Source organism: Phytophthora cinnamomi, assembly GCF_018691715.1.
Source record: "Phytophthora cinnamomi strain GKB4 chromosome Unknown Contig15, whole genome shotgun sequence".
In the NCBI taxonomy this organism is placed as follows: Eukaryota; Oomycota; class Peronosporomycetes; order Peronosporales; family Peronosporaceae; genus Phytophthora; species Phytophthora cinnamomi.
Window position 1 is genome coordinate 529,072 of NW_027150948.1, and position 14,499 is coordinate 543,570.

Below are 14,499 nucleotides of genomic sequence, written 5' to 3' on the forward strand. Positions count from 1 at the left end.
GAGGTATGGTGAGCATTCTGGACAATTCGATACAATGGTACAGTATTTAGAACGGTATACTATTCAGTACGGTATAATACCAAATTAAAGACCTTCGAAATAGCCTAGGGTATTCTATTTGGAATGGGTAAACTATTTGGTAGAACCCGTTAGATCGTACCTCGTAGCGAAAAGGGTTCACGGTTGGCCAGAACAAAAATCGCGATACAAAACCAAAACAAGTGGTGCCGCTTGCCCAGAATCAACGGAAGTTGCAGCCGGTGTTGGACTCCGCAAAATACAATATACGATTTTGATTGGGTACGCCAATTAATAATGATTATTTTCTTATTGTTTTCCACTTAATGGGTCCATCAAGCTGACGAGGAAGTGCAGGACACAGCGATATGAATACGCGAAACAGAGATAAGTTTACCCTTCCGCGTGGTACGTCTTTACTATATTTCCTGCTACCTACACATTATGTCCACCCAAGTCGAGATTGATAAGGTGGTGAAAAAGGAAATGTCCATACCAACCACACGTTGTATGGAGTTCGGCGGCAGGCTTTGATTTTTTTATTGCACAAAATTGAGGACGGGAGTCCAGCAAGTTACTGTCAGTTATTATTGCGGTTATTTTAGCCCTGTGCACAAAAACTACGGCACTGGATACCACGCGAGCGACACGCCAGCCATCCAACACAATCGATTATGGTACAACAGATTATGCTATGATTCATACCGTATGAATACGAGGTTGCCCACGCACAAACCTACGAAAGGCAGACCTACCAACTCAGATCCAGCCAGGCTCAAGTGATCAGGTGATCAAGTGATTCGCAAACTTCAGAAGCGCTGACCGGTAATTGGGGGCTAACGGGTAGGAGGTTAGTACAGTAATGAAGCCGGATTGTGTCACGAAGTGCGACGCGTTGGTGGACGTGGTCTTGAATGTTACCAGGCATGTAGTATAATTCCTGGCAATAACGCCAACTTCCAAGGACTGCGGATTTTGTTCAATTGATTATGCGTTCATCGTACAAATAGCTTGATCGAATTCTCGAGACAGTTGCTGTGAAAACCGGATGATATAGTTTACAATCAGCTGCTACAACATGAACTCCTCGGCCAACTTTGTATCGCCAAGATGTTGCATTTAGGGTTCAGGCAATCTGGCTCCAAGAGATTATTCTAAGCATCCCAAACGAGCGCTGTATTTCAGGAGACGGTAATGCATACGGCTTTCGACTGAAGTACTAGCTGTGTGATGTACCACGTTGTAATCAATGGCACTGTCGTCATATCCCACGCGGGGACAGATACCATTACTCTGGACTACTCAGTTGACACCTCCTGGAGCTGAGCCTCGCCTAGAACGGGAGCATGACTTCATGGGAGTCTCCAGCGTTAGCTGGCCCTTCGTCCACCGTTGACGACAGGGATAGGGACAGTGAGGAGAGAGCGATTATCGGCGACCGCAACCCCGGTAGGTCTTTAGGCTGCTCCCCGCAAGCGTTCCGGTTTACATGCAATATACAGCGGACTCGGAGCGACGGCACAAGTGCGCTAGCCGTGCTCCATGTCCCTCGGCACGACGCCAGCGCGCATACTGACGTCGACGCCCCCGCGGTTTCTCTCCGCGGTCCTCACCACCCTACTGCTCTACCACGCGCATACGTAACCCCGAACAGCGTACCTCGTGCAGTGCCGCCGTACCCCAATTCCCGATAGGTAGCAACACTAACTCCGCGTCCGACACCAAGTAGCTTAGATTAGTTCGTCGTTAATGCTCTTCCCGCACTAAATCCAGAACTGAGGGCCAGGCTTGCCAGTCCGCAAGGCCGCACCCTCCTATCTACCGAAGTTCCCCCGATCCGCGCCTATCCTACTTGCTACGGTGTCCTTGCTAACCTACTCACCTCACGCTGTCTCTCAGCCGCTCATCGGCTCTTCCTCGTCGCCTCTCCTGCTCCGCATACTGCACGTCGTTCGTCCTAGCCGTGTCGTCTCTCCTTGCGATCTTCCCGAGTCGCCCAGCTTCAATGACGACCCTCTGCAATCCCTTCTAGATCCCTCGCGCTTGTGGCACCAGCCCGCTGGCTTGCATCCGCCACCAACTGACTGCTCGTTCACTCCTTCGTCACCGTCCTCTCGTCATGGTGACGCTGTCAAGTCGATCACCGTTCGCCCGTCGTCACCCGGGTCACCGTCGTGGAGCTTGGCCACGAGAAAATCCCTACTACCACACCCCATCCCCGGCTGCGAGATCGTCCTCGATCTTGCCGTTATCCAGCAGCTCTTCGAACTGTTGGGCCGTGAGCCATCGCTTGCCCATCGGTCCTCCCCGTCGAGTACTGTACTCCACTTGATGCTCCAATACATAGCGTCCGGCGCGATTACGCACGCGTCGCCTCGCCCGTTCAACAATGTAGCCTGCCGTGGCCACCTGCAACAACTCTGGCAGTGGTGCTGGCTGTCGCCGACGCCCTCGTCCCTGCAGCATCTCGACAACTCCCACCGTAACTGCACTTGCGCCCTCTCGTTCAGTGCCGTGGCCGTCGTCTCGGACTTCGTCGTGCGGCTCTGTTGTCGGCCGTCCTTGCCCGACCGCTTGTCGCTCTCGCTCACCGACTTCCCTCGTGGCTTCGTCACCGGCACTACGCCTTCGTACTTCGGCACGTGCACCGCCATGTAGCCCTTGATCGTCGTCTGGACCCACTTCCTCGGCTTCTGGGGCCTCCTGCTCGTCACGTGCAGCACGGCGCCGCGCAAGCCGTGCCTCTCGCGCTGTATCGGCTTCTCGTCGCCGTTGCTGCTTCTGCTTCTCGTCGTCCTTGGCATCGTCGCCTGGGCGCGCCTTCCTCTTTCGCTGCCCGCTCCTTAGTGCTGCTTGGCGTTGCGTGGGTGCCCCAGTCGGCGCATTACCACCAGCGTCACCGTTCGCCACGACTATTCTCGGGTTCGTCGGTTCCAACGTGGTAGCCGCATCTGCCATCACCAGTCGTTCATCTTGTCCAGCGGCACCTTCTGCCCGTTCACCGGTATCGGTGCTTCTTCCAGCGCCACCACCGTTTCTCGTTTTACCCGCTGCGTCTCCGACAGGGCCAGCAGCTTCGGGTTCTGGTCCAGCTTCATGCAATGGCACCACTGTCACACTTGGCACTCCGTCGCTTGTGCCACTCGCACCTGGTCCTAGCGACGCTGCATTCGCCGCCCGGCCGTCGCCACGTGAACCAGTCTCGGCTTCGTCGTCTTCCTCCGCCAGCTCGGCGAGAATTCGTTCAGCAATCGCGCCCAGCGAGTCACTCGAGCAGCTGCTCGCCACCAGGAAGCTGCTGTGCGTCACCAAGTGCTCGCCTGTGTCGTCCCGCACAACCTCCATGTTGTCGAACCCAGCGTCCTGCACAACCTTGGCCGGTCCTACCCATTGATGGGCGAGCTTCGTGATGCCCTTGCCTCTGGGCGGCCGCAGCACCCACACCAAGTCACCTGGGCTGAACTCCCGGCGCTGCCTGACACGCCGATTGTAGAACTTCTCGCGGCGGCGTTGGTCCTTCTCCAGCGCCTTCCGTGCCGCTTCCGTCGCTCTCGCCATGTTCGCCACCAATCGCCGCTGCTACTCGGCGAACTCCCCGACCTGCCGCACACCGCTCACGCGCAGCAACTCGTTCGGGGCTCTCAGCCGTCTGCCCATCATGAGCTCGTTGGGGCTGAACCCCGTGCTCGTGTGTCTCGCGCCGTTGTACGCATAGGCCGCACACAGCAGCCACTGATCCCAATCATTTTGAGCCTCGGCCACGTAGAGCGCGACCATATCCTTCCACGAGCGATGAAATCGCTCGACGAGCCCTAGTAACGCCGGCCTGTACGGTACCGGCGTCGTCTGCTTCGCCTGCAGTGACTTCACCAGCGCTTCAATCACCGCACCATTCAACTCAGGCGCGCCGTCCATGACGAGTTCGCGCATCGGCCCGTACACCATCACAATCTTCTCCAAGATGAACTTGGTGATGTCCTTCGCCGTATGGTTCGGGACCGCCGCCACTACCGCGTACCTCGTAGTGTAGTCGACCGCCGCAAGCACATAGCGGTTGCCGTCGGGCGTGACTGGTAGCGGGCCAGCCACGTCGAGCGCCCATCGATCACCAGCAGACCCTACACCTTGGCTCCGTAGCGGAGGGATGACCTCCTTCGGTCTTGCCTTCCTGCTCCCGCAGTCTCGACACGCACGCACCCATCGTCGCTCATGCGCGCCCATGTCCGGCCACCAATAGTTCACTGCGAGCCTCGCATACGTCTGCGGAGTTCGTAAGTGACAGGAGTAGATAGAATCGTGACTCTCGCGTAGTGCTGTTGGCCAGAGGGCCGTCGGCAGCACCACGCGTCGGCCTCCGTCCTCGCTCTCGATGTACACCACGTCGTCGACCACCGTGATCGCTCGATTGCCATATCTGCCCTTCTGGCGCAGATTCTTCACCATCCGGTCACGTCCTTGCTCGGCACGGATCTCCGCCTCCGTCAGCTGCCCTTCGCCACCAGTGGGCGCTTCGCCTCGCTCTCCTGCTGTCACAACTTGCACTGGCGCTCGGGATAGAGCGTCTGCGACAACGTTGATCATTCCCGGGCGATACACAACTTCAAAACGGTATTCCTGTAGCTGCAGAGACCAGCGGTGCAGCCTTCCTGTCAGGTCCTTGGACGTCATCAGCCACTTCAGGGCCGAGTGGTCCGTGACTAACTCGAACTTCCTCCCGTAGAGGTACGGCCTAAATAGTTTCACCGCCCACACCACAGCAGCACACTCAAGATCCGTAATGCTGTAATTGCTCACTGTGGGTGAGTTCACCTTCGACGCGTACGCGATCGGCTGCTCGCCGTGGCCCTGGTCTTGCGTCAGCGTCGCTCCAAGCCCCACCTTAGAGGCATCAGTGATCAACTTGAATGGTCGGGTGAAGTCCGGGTACGCGAGTACCGGACGTTCTGTGAGCGCCACCTTCAGACACTCAAACGCTTTTTGCTCGGCCTCGCCCCAACGCCAAACGACTCCCTTCGTCAGCAGCTTCGTCAGCGGTGCTGCCTTGCTCGCGAACTGGGGTACGAAGCGACGATAGTACCCCGCCATGTGCACGAATCGTTTTACTTCTACGGCATCCTGTGGTGCAGGAAACTGCCGCACACTGTCGACCAGGCTCTCCATCGGGCGCACTCCATTCGCGTCCAGCTCGTGGACTAGATACTCCAGTCGTTCTGTGGCGAACGAACACTTGCTCGCTTTGAGCGACAAGCCCGCATTGTCCAACCTCTCCAACACTGCCGCCAGCTCGACGACGTGCTGAGCCACGTTCCCCGCGAGAACACAATAACGTCATCCAGGTAAACTAGGCAGCTTCGCCACGTCAGTCCGCGCAGCACGGCATTCATCATTCGCTGAAAGTTCCTGGTGCATTCGCAAGGCCAAATGGCATGCGAATAAAGCGAAATAGCCCTCTCCTCGTCACGAATCCGGTCTTGTCACGATCTCCACCCGCCACAGGCACCTGCCAGTAGCCCGCATGCAGATCCAATGTAGTGAAGCGTCTCGCTCCGTGTAGATGATCGAGCGTGTCGTCTATCCTAGGTAGTGGGTAGACATCTCGTTGCGTGATGGCGTTCAGCTGTCTGTAATCAATACAGAACCTTACGGTGCCGTCTTTCTTTTTGACGAGCACCACGGGAAAGCCCCACGCCCCACAGCTCTCCTCGATGACCTTGTCTTTCAGCATCTTCTCCACCTCTTCGTCGATGACGACTTGCTCCGCCTGCGAGTAGCGTCTCGGCCGCACCTTGATCGGCGCTGCCGCACCAGTATGGATCTCGTGGGTCACCCCCAACTTTGTCATCGGCGGGCAGCCCTCCCTGGGTTCCAGCATCGCAGGGTAGTTCCGCAGTAACGTCAATAACAGCTCTCGTTCTTGTTCATTCATGTCCCCGACTTTCAGCTCGCCTTCCATACTCAACTGCTCGCTTCTCGCCTTCAGGATGCGCTCCAGCCAGTGCCGTACGCGGTTGCGATCGAATTCGCCGTCTAACTCCATGACTTCGACTTCGCCCTTCGTCGGTGTCCAGGTGCCCAACGCCTCGCGTGCCGGCAACTTCGTGGTGCGTCCCTCCAGGTTCAGTATCGGCACCGTCACTTCACCCCCGCGCACCACCGTCAACGTCGGTGCTGTCAGCAAGTATGGCTCCACTCGCCGGTCCGGCAAGAACATGCCCTCGGTGCCGTCAGGCGCTGACACCGCTAACTTCACATTGTGGTACGTCCCCGTGCGTGCTCGTGCACGCCGTACGAGGCGCGCTCGTGCTGCGCGCTCACCTCGCTGCTCACTGCACAAAAACGGCACCACCTTCTTCAAGCCGCCCTCGAACCACTTCATCTCGCAAGAGACGAAGTCGATCTTCACGCCCATCTTGAGCATCCACTCCTCGCCGAGCAGGAACTCCTCCGACTTGCCCTCGACGATCAGCGCGTCCACGGCCATGACTTGGTCGTATTGTGTACGAAACTGGAACCTCCAGACGCCCAGCACGCGCGCTACAGCTCCCGTGAATCCTTCCACGTAGTCGACGGGTGGCAGTACGTCCTGCCTCTCGCTGTACGCTTGCCACGCTTCACCAGCGACGCAGTACTGCGCGCCGGTGTCTAACTTGATCTGCTTCTCTTCGCCACAGACCGTCACTCTCGCTGTCGGCAGCGAGTCTACCGTCGGTGCTTGCACAGCGCGCAGCCGCGCAACTCGCATCGGTCTCCCATCGCTCTCACTGTGTCTCACGAACGGTCGCGCGTACACGCTCCCGCTGTGATACACGTATTGTTTCGCGCAGCGCTGCTGCCGCGGTCTTCCTCGCCTCACTTCGCTTAAATTGGGCAGCACGTGCCTAGCTCCTTCAGCTTCTGCTCGAGTCAGCGTCTTCCCACTTCCAGCTCCCCATCGCTGGCACACTTCACCGAAGGCGAAGAACGCCTCTTCTGGATACTGCATCTTCGCTAAGACCGTCCGTAACTCCCGTCGTTCCTTGGCTTTGGCTTTCCGCACGCGCTTCTCATATCTGCGCCGCGTTCGTGACTGTCGTAGCAGCATCTCAACCGCCGCCATTGAGTCGTCTTCGTTGCCCTTCACTCGCCGCACTGTTGCGCCATCTGCTTGCTGTTGTGACGCCCGTCCGTGCTCGAGATCGTCCACGTCGCTGGGCTTTCCGCCATCACCGCAGTCGATCCCATCGACCTTCTTTTCGCTCGCCTGGTTGCTCGCTGCTCGACGTTCGCCCCGAGCCTTGGTGTGTTTGTTGCGCTTCTGCCGTTTGTGCTCCCATCGCGCCATCTCAGCTGTCTTCATCTCGGCGATTTCCGCCGCCCCCACTCCTGCCAGCATTACTTTGGCCATCGCGTCGTCCCGCCGTGCCAGTTCTTCCGACATTGCCGTCTGCAGAGATGCCGGCGAGTCATCACCGCCGCCTTCGTCTTCCTTCGACCCCTGCCTGCCTTCAATGCGACACGTCTTCGCCGGCGTTGCGGTCTGGGCGTCCACGCACGTGCTCACCGTCGTCGAGTCATGCTGACCGCCCGGATCCTCGGTGCTGTCGCTCCTCGTACCCCGCGAGTCGCCGCCATCCACAGCCGTCGCCCCGTTCCCAGTATTGGTGACCGCGTGTGTCTCGTCCTGCGCACGCGTCACGGTGGCCACGCGCGGATCCGTGTTGACCACCTCCATGTGCACGTCGACCACCGCGTCGTTGCCCACGCCCTCGAGTGCGCTCGCTTCGCTGCCGTCGCCGGGTCCAACGTCAGCTTCGTCACCAGCGCCGCCTCGCATCCGTCGTTCGCGCCCATGTTGACGGCCGCCAGTAGTCACCGCGGAGAGTCGTGTTGCGCCATCCCCTGCGCTCGGCATCTCCTGACGTCTCGATACCGTCTCGTGAGTTACGGTGCTGCTGGAGACAGCTCGGGCTGGTCGCCCTTCGCCATCCCCAGTTGCAAACGTCACCTGCCGCCCTTGAGCCTGGGCCTGGTGCCGCCTCGCGTTCTGGCCGTGCCTCCGTCTCTTCGTCTTCCGTTTCGTGGCGTTGGGCCAGCCTTGTCGGTGGGCTGTGCGCCGCTCGTCTTCAATCTGCTTTCCCGGGTCCGGATCAGCGAGCTGCAAGGCCGGGTCCCTTACGCTCGCTGTCCGTTTCCCGGCTGCGTGCTCGTTCCTGACCCGCTCTGTCCGTACACCTCGGCGAAGTCCGCCTTCTTCACGTTGCAATCCCGGACGAAGTGCCCCTCCTTGTTGCAGTAGTGGCACTTAGTCCCAGGGCGCGGCACGAACGGTGCCCGTGGTGCCCTCCGCTGAAGCCGTTCACGGTGCCGTTGAAGGCGCCCTTCACGCGTCTCGAACACCTCATCCTGTGTGACGTCTCGCGTGCCGTACACACTCACGTCGTGCTGACCTTCGACCTTGAACGCCTTGGCTCGCTGCCTGGCGTTCTGATCACCGCCTCCAGGCCGCTTGCCGCGTTCTCCGCCACTCGTCGTTTGATTTTTCGAATCTCCGCCCCGGGCGGCGCTTGTACCAGCGGGTACCAGTTCAAATCCAGGCGGTATCGCCCGCCACCACTCCGTCGCACTGGCTTTACCGGACAGCACCGGTCGCCCCGAGGTGTCGTACCTTGGTGGCCTCGCGGTCGTGCCCCACATCGGGCCGTACCCGCTCACCACACTCCCGAAGTTGCCGACCAATCCCGACTGCTCCTTGCTGCTCGACGCTGTCACCGACGCCGACGCTGTCAAGGGCCCGCGCCCGTTCGCGGCCTCGCGCTCGTCCCAGCGCGCCATTGCCGCGTCCAAGCCAACACCATAGCCCTCACCGTACTCGCCTACGTGTGGCACCGCCATGTTCACGGCCTCATCCAACGTTCGTGGACGATGTCCGCGCACGTGCGTCGCTCCCTCGCTGCTGCTCATTCCTTTCAAGAAGGCATTCACGAGCCAATCTTCGCCTACGTCGCCGCGCTCACCAATCTCCCGTAGAGACTGCGCGTACTCGACCAGTCTCTCTCCGCGCATCTGACGCCGCGCGTTGAGGAGATCGACCACCTCCGGCCCCGTGCGCTGCGTCATGTACTTGGCGCGGAGCATGTCGGCCAACGTGTTGATGTTCTCCTCCGACTCCGGTACCGACTCCATAACGGTCGCAAACCAGCGTTGCGCCTCGCCTTCCAAGTTCGACGCCACCTCGTGATACAACTGCTTGTCGCGCCACTCAATGCCCATGGTCACCGCCTGCCGCCGGACCTCGGCCCGCACAGTCTTGAGCCACATCGTGACCGGCATGGCATCGTCCAGGCCCTTGAACTTCGTGAGCTTGAGGGACTTCGCCTTCTCGCGCACGATGATCGGTCGCGCTGGCTCCGCCCCACTCATCGTCGTCGTGACCGGTGTCGCTGGTCCACGCCCAGTTCCAGCACCACCAGGACCGCCGTCACCACCAGTCCCAGCTGCGTCTCCTCGACTCCCAGTCAGCGGCGTGCTGATGGTCGCCTCCGCGCTCGTGTCGGTTCCCCTCGGCGTGTCCACGATGGTGCCGGCGTTGCCACCGCCCGGCCCACGCTGAACGCCACTCGCATGAGAGTCGCCGTCTGATCCACGGCTTCCTCTCAACGTTCGTTGTCCGCTATCAGAGCCGGCAGCATCTCCTCCTGCCGAGGTTCCGCCGCCCGATTGCCCGATCGTCGTCGCCGTCGGCGTGTCGCCCGACGCGCGCCGAATCTCGTCCGTCGACAGCATGACGGTGCCGCCATCCCCAGTCACCAAGGTGACAGCCGTCGTGTGCTGCCTCTTGGCCGCTTCAGCCGCCGCCGCCGTGGCTCGCTCCGCCGAGGCTGCGCGGCGTTGCGCACGCTCGTCTCTCGCCGATTCGTTTGTCGTCATCATGTCCGCTAGACACCACAGTAACACATCAATTAATCATACTCGTTCATCGTTTCGTTTTCGTTTTCGTTTTCGTTTCCGTTTTCGTTTCCGTTTCCGCTGCGGGGTCCACCCTCTCGACGCTAGACCCGCAAGAATCTCACGATCCCTGCACGGTTAGCCCGTGTACTGACCACCATGTCGTCATATCCCACGCGGGGACAGATACCATTACTCTAGACTACTCAGTTGACACCTCCTGGAGCTGAGCCTCGCCTAGAACGGGAGCATGACTTCATGGGAGTCTCCAGCGTTAGCTGACCCTTCGTCCACCGTTGACGACAGGGATAGGGACAGTGAGGAGAGAGCGATTATCGGCGACCGCAACCCCGGTAGGTCTTTAGGCTGCTCCCCGCAAGCGTTCCGGTTTACATGCAATATACAGCGGACTCGGAGCGACGGCACAAGTGCGCTAGCCGTGCTCCATGTCCCTCGGCACGACGCCAGCGCGCATACTGACGTCGACGCCCCCGCGGTTTCTCTCCGCGGTCCTCACCACCCTACTGCTCTACCACGCGCATACGTAACCCCGAACAGCGTACCTCGTGCAGTGCCGCCGTACCCCAATTCCCGATAGGTAGCAACACTAACTCCGCGTCCGACACCAAGTAGCTTAGATTAGTTCGTCGTTAATGCTCTTCCCGCACTAAATCCAGAACTGAGGGCCAGGCTTGCCAGTCCGCAAGGCCGCACCCTCCTATCTACCGAAGTTCCCCCGATCCGCGCCTATCCTACTTGCTACGGTGTCCTTGCTAACCTACTCACCTCACGCTGTCTCTCAGCCGCTCATCGGCTCTTCCTCGTCGCCTCTCCTGCTCCGCATACTGCACGTCGTTCGTCCTAGCCGTGTCGTCTCTCCTTGCGATCTTCCCGAGTCGCCCAGCTTCAATGACGACCCTCTGCAATCCCTTCTAGATCCCTCGCGCTTGTGGCACCAGCCCGCTGGCTTGCATCCGCCACCAACTGACTGCTCGTTCACTCCTTCGTCACCGTCCTCTCGTCATGGTGACGCTGTCAAGTCGATCACCGTTCGCCCGTCGTCACCCGGGTCACCGTCGTGGAGCTTGGCCACGAGAAAATCCCTACTACCACAGCACGTCCGTACCTGTTGGGTTCGACTGGGCCGCGACCAACTGCAAGCAGGCTTTCCAAAACATCGAGAAGTTTGCAAGAAGAGCAACTCACGCGGATATGGCGCTGAGGCTCGAGGGGCTTCTGCCGGCTCCGCCTTCTGTCAGGTCGAAGATCAGGCAGCATACCCGAATGAGTGAAGACTACATGCTGCTGATGAACAAACTCTGCAGCTCTGCGCGAAGAGCAGTTGGTATGTATAAACGAGGGGCTGATCTCTCTGCATCCATTTGTTTTGAGTTTGGAACATAGGATAAGATGAGATGTTGTGCAGCACTCGATCACTCAATAGCCACTGATCATGGCTCGCTTGCTAAGCGTTTTACTGTACAGTTGCATCGAATCAATCACCTGCCTCCCTTGTCACCGCTTGCTTTCGTGGGTCGCGACATGTTTGCGCTTGAACGCGAACCTCAAGGCCCCCGCCATAGTCAGCTTGGAGAAGGTGTGAAAGGACAGAACTCTTCACCACTGGGATAGCTCAAGTCACGACTTGTTAGTTAACTTCGTAATTCCAGCAAAGGCGGCCTACCGCACAAGTCTCAGCATTCAGCGCTTCACCATGGCGAGTGTTTCTAGCTGGCACCACACGAATGCGTTCCCTCTGGCCGACTGCAACGGAACGCTAGGTGGGGTCCTGGAGATGTTCGAATACATGAACAAGCAACGAAAGGAGCTGCATCGCATCGCCATGATCGAGTTCCGTCTTAACAAGAAGCACAAGCGCAAGGAGATGCAAAGCGAACACCGCCGTCTAGAGCGCACAATGAAGGATTTAATGGCTAGTGTGCGAGCTGCAGCTGCTCGGGTTAGCTCTGGCGTTATTTCTCCTAGCAGCAAGACGACTGCACTGCGAGAATTGGTTGTGACAAAAGAGTTTCTCCAGAAACAGAACGCTGCGCTGAAGGAAGAGATCAAGCGCCATGAGAAGTTCCGGACCATTGTGCACGAGGCAAGAATGGACCCCATGGAGATGTAGGAATCGTCAGTGCTCCCACGTAACGAGGCGTCTGGATGGAGAGTGAACTTTGACGGAGCAAACACGTCGTTCCACTTCGACCCACTGACGCGTCAGGAGTTTGATGCTACAATGGACCGCTTCGAGTTGGAACTGGCGAACGGTATGTCGTCTCTTTCAAAGGCCGGGTCGTTCTTTGGATGGGAAGTCCTGAAAGCCCCGCTGGTGCCTTCTTCACTGCATGACAAAGATTGCTCGTGCGCACTCGAGTTTTCAAACGTCTCCACTGCTCGCTCGACCTTCACCAACAAACACTGTATACAAAGCTGAAAGACCTCAGTTCAGTCATCGTGACACCGCTAGGCTGGGGGTTCCATGAGCGGACCAAAGTCAGCACGGAAGTTCTCCAGGAGTTCAACAGCGACTCGATTGTATTTGCGCATAACATCCTCGAGCCAGAGAAGCACCTTCGTTACTTGTTTCAAGCCCGACGTGCTGAGCGGAAGCTGCAAGATGGGCGACGCGAGCTAACAGTAAGCATGGCCGTCACCAACTCGGGCGCGAACAGGCGCAGCCGTGAAGCAGAAGTCAACCAAACTGATGTCGAGTGGGCGACAGAGGGAGGCGTTCACGTGTCGGCCACGGAGGTTGAAGACAACATTATCGAGGTTAGTTGTGTAACGGAGATCGCAGTCCGTTGCTGGAGGATCCAGCGAAGAGCTCCCGTCCTCGATCGCATGGGTGCGTCCGTTGCTGCGTGAGTTTCATTAGAGCGCTGGACAGCAGAGAGTAGAGCAGAGCAGGAAGCCGTAGTTTGCCTATTTCATTCATTTCAGTCTTCATTTCGCCTCCTAGCACGCAGCTAGACAAGACTCAAGGCCAAGCAACCACTAAGGGCAAAACAATTTCGAAATTAGAGCCGAAGGCTTTGCAACAACCTTCGAGGCAACACCGTACCTACTCGCTTAAGTACCAGTAGACTCGTCCATCCGCTTATGAGCTCAAGGAAGACCGCTCGGCAGACCGAAGACGAATCACCCAACTTACGACCGTACCAGGCCCGAATGGACTCCACGGACGCTTCCCAAGTGCCTGGGGCCGACGGCTACGCTGAGTACGATACTATGGCCGAGGAACGACAGTACCCCGAGGTGCCGCCGCCTCCAGCAGGTGCAAACGTGGGACCCACGGCGCCAGCTACGCAGGCACCCTCAGTTGGACCAGCGCCTCCAATTTTCCCCGGCCCTGCCCCGCCAGCAGCGCCGGCACGCCCGGGGTCAGTCCCACCAGCAACATCGTCAGGGCAGGGTCATTATGTCCCGCCACCAGCAGCGCCGCCTGCAACCGATTCGGCCCAGCTACTGGCAAATCTAGTGAACATGTTCTCGCTACAGCAGCAGGCCATGACTACCAGCCAGCAGCAAATGCTAGGTTCCAGCAGGAATGTATGAGATGCAAGCACGGGCCAATCGCCAGAAACAGAAGGCTAACCCGCCAAAGTTTCACGGGCGCGCCGAGGATGATTTGGAGCTGTGGTTATTCCACATAGAAGAGCACTTCGCAGCGTACGCCATCGAGATGAATAGCAACGACTCACGCTTCGTCGACATGGTCGTCCCATTTCTGGGCGTAGACGTCATGGCTTGGTATCGTGAATTCAAGCACGCGATGGGCAATAATCCGCGCACATGGCTGCTGTTCAAACAGCGGATCCGATCACGGTATCGTGACAATGATTACGAGTTCAAGATGTTGACAAAGATGCATCATCTGCGCGTCACAACCACTCAACAGGAGTACAGCACCAAGTTTATGCAGTTGTTGTCCATGTCGGGCATCGACATGCCCGATATTGTGAAGCGCTGGCTCTACCAGCAGAATCTACGCGCGGACACGAACTCATACGTCTCACAAAATTGCCCACGCACGCTAAAGGACACTATCGATCACGCTCAACGCTTTGAGGACTCTCGCGAGGTCCCTAAGGCTAAATCGATTCCAACTATAAATGCCCCCAAGCAGAGTCGTTTCCAGCAACGGGAAACCAAGAGCAAGGACACAGGAAGCTCAAATTTACAACCCTCGTCAAAGTCGATACCGAGTTGTGGGGCACCCATACTGAGCCAACTTGCTTCAGGTGCGGGCTCAAGGGCACAAGTCACCCGCGTGTCCTAGCAAGGGTCCAGGTGCTCAAAAAAACTAGGAGGCTCGGTGGGCTGGCGCCCCACCGAGGAGAACGCTGCTGCCGTCGACCATGCCGCAGCGCAGCGTCAAGACTCTGGCCATCAAACACATGTCGACTATGAAAACGACGATGTTGTTTTGATGCGCCAGAAATCCTCCCCTCATGGTCACCTTCAACAGCCAGGCTTGGTCCAGGACCAGTCTGTGTCTGCTTTTATTGATAGCGGTGCATCCTTCAATGCAGTGTGCCCGCAGTTCGCCGC

General features: G+C 58.4%; 1 protein-coding gene across 1 annotated transcript; it reads left to right on the plus strand.

Annotated features, from left to right (window-relative positions):
* Positions 1-11,656: 11,656 nt before the first annotated feature.
* IUM83_09547 (uncharacterized protein) lies at positions 11,657-12,073 on the plus strand (the record flags this gene model as incomplete). The annotated part of the gene is made up of 1 exon (XM_067933994.1): positions 11,657-12,073. One exon carries the CDS (start codon positions 11,657-11,659, stop codon positions 12,071-12,073), a length of 417 nt encoding a protein of 138 aa, XP_067796832.1.
* Between the last annotated feature and the right edge of the window lie 2,426 nt (positions 12,074-14,499).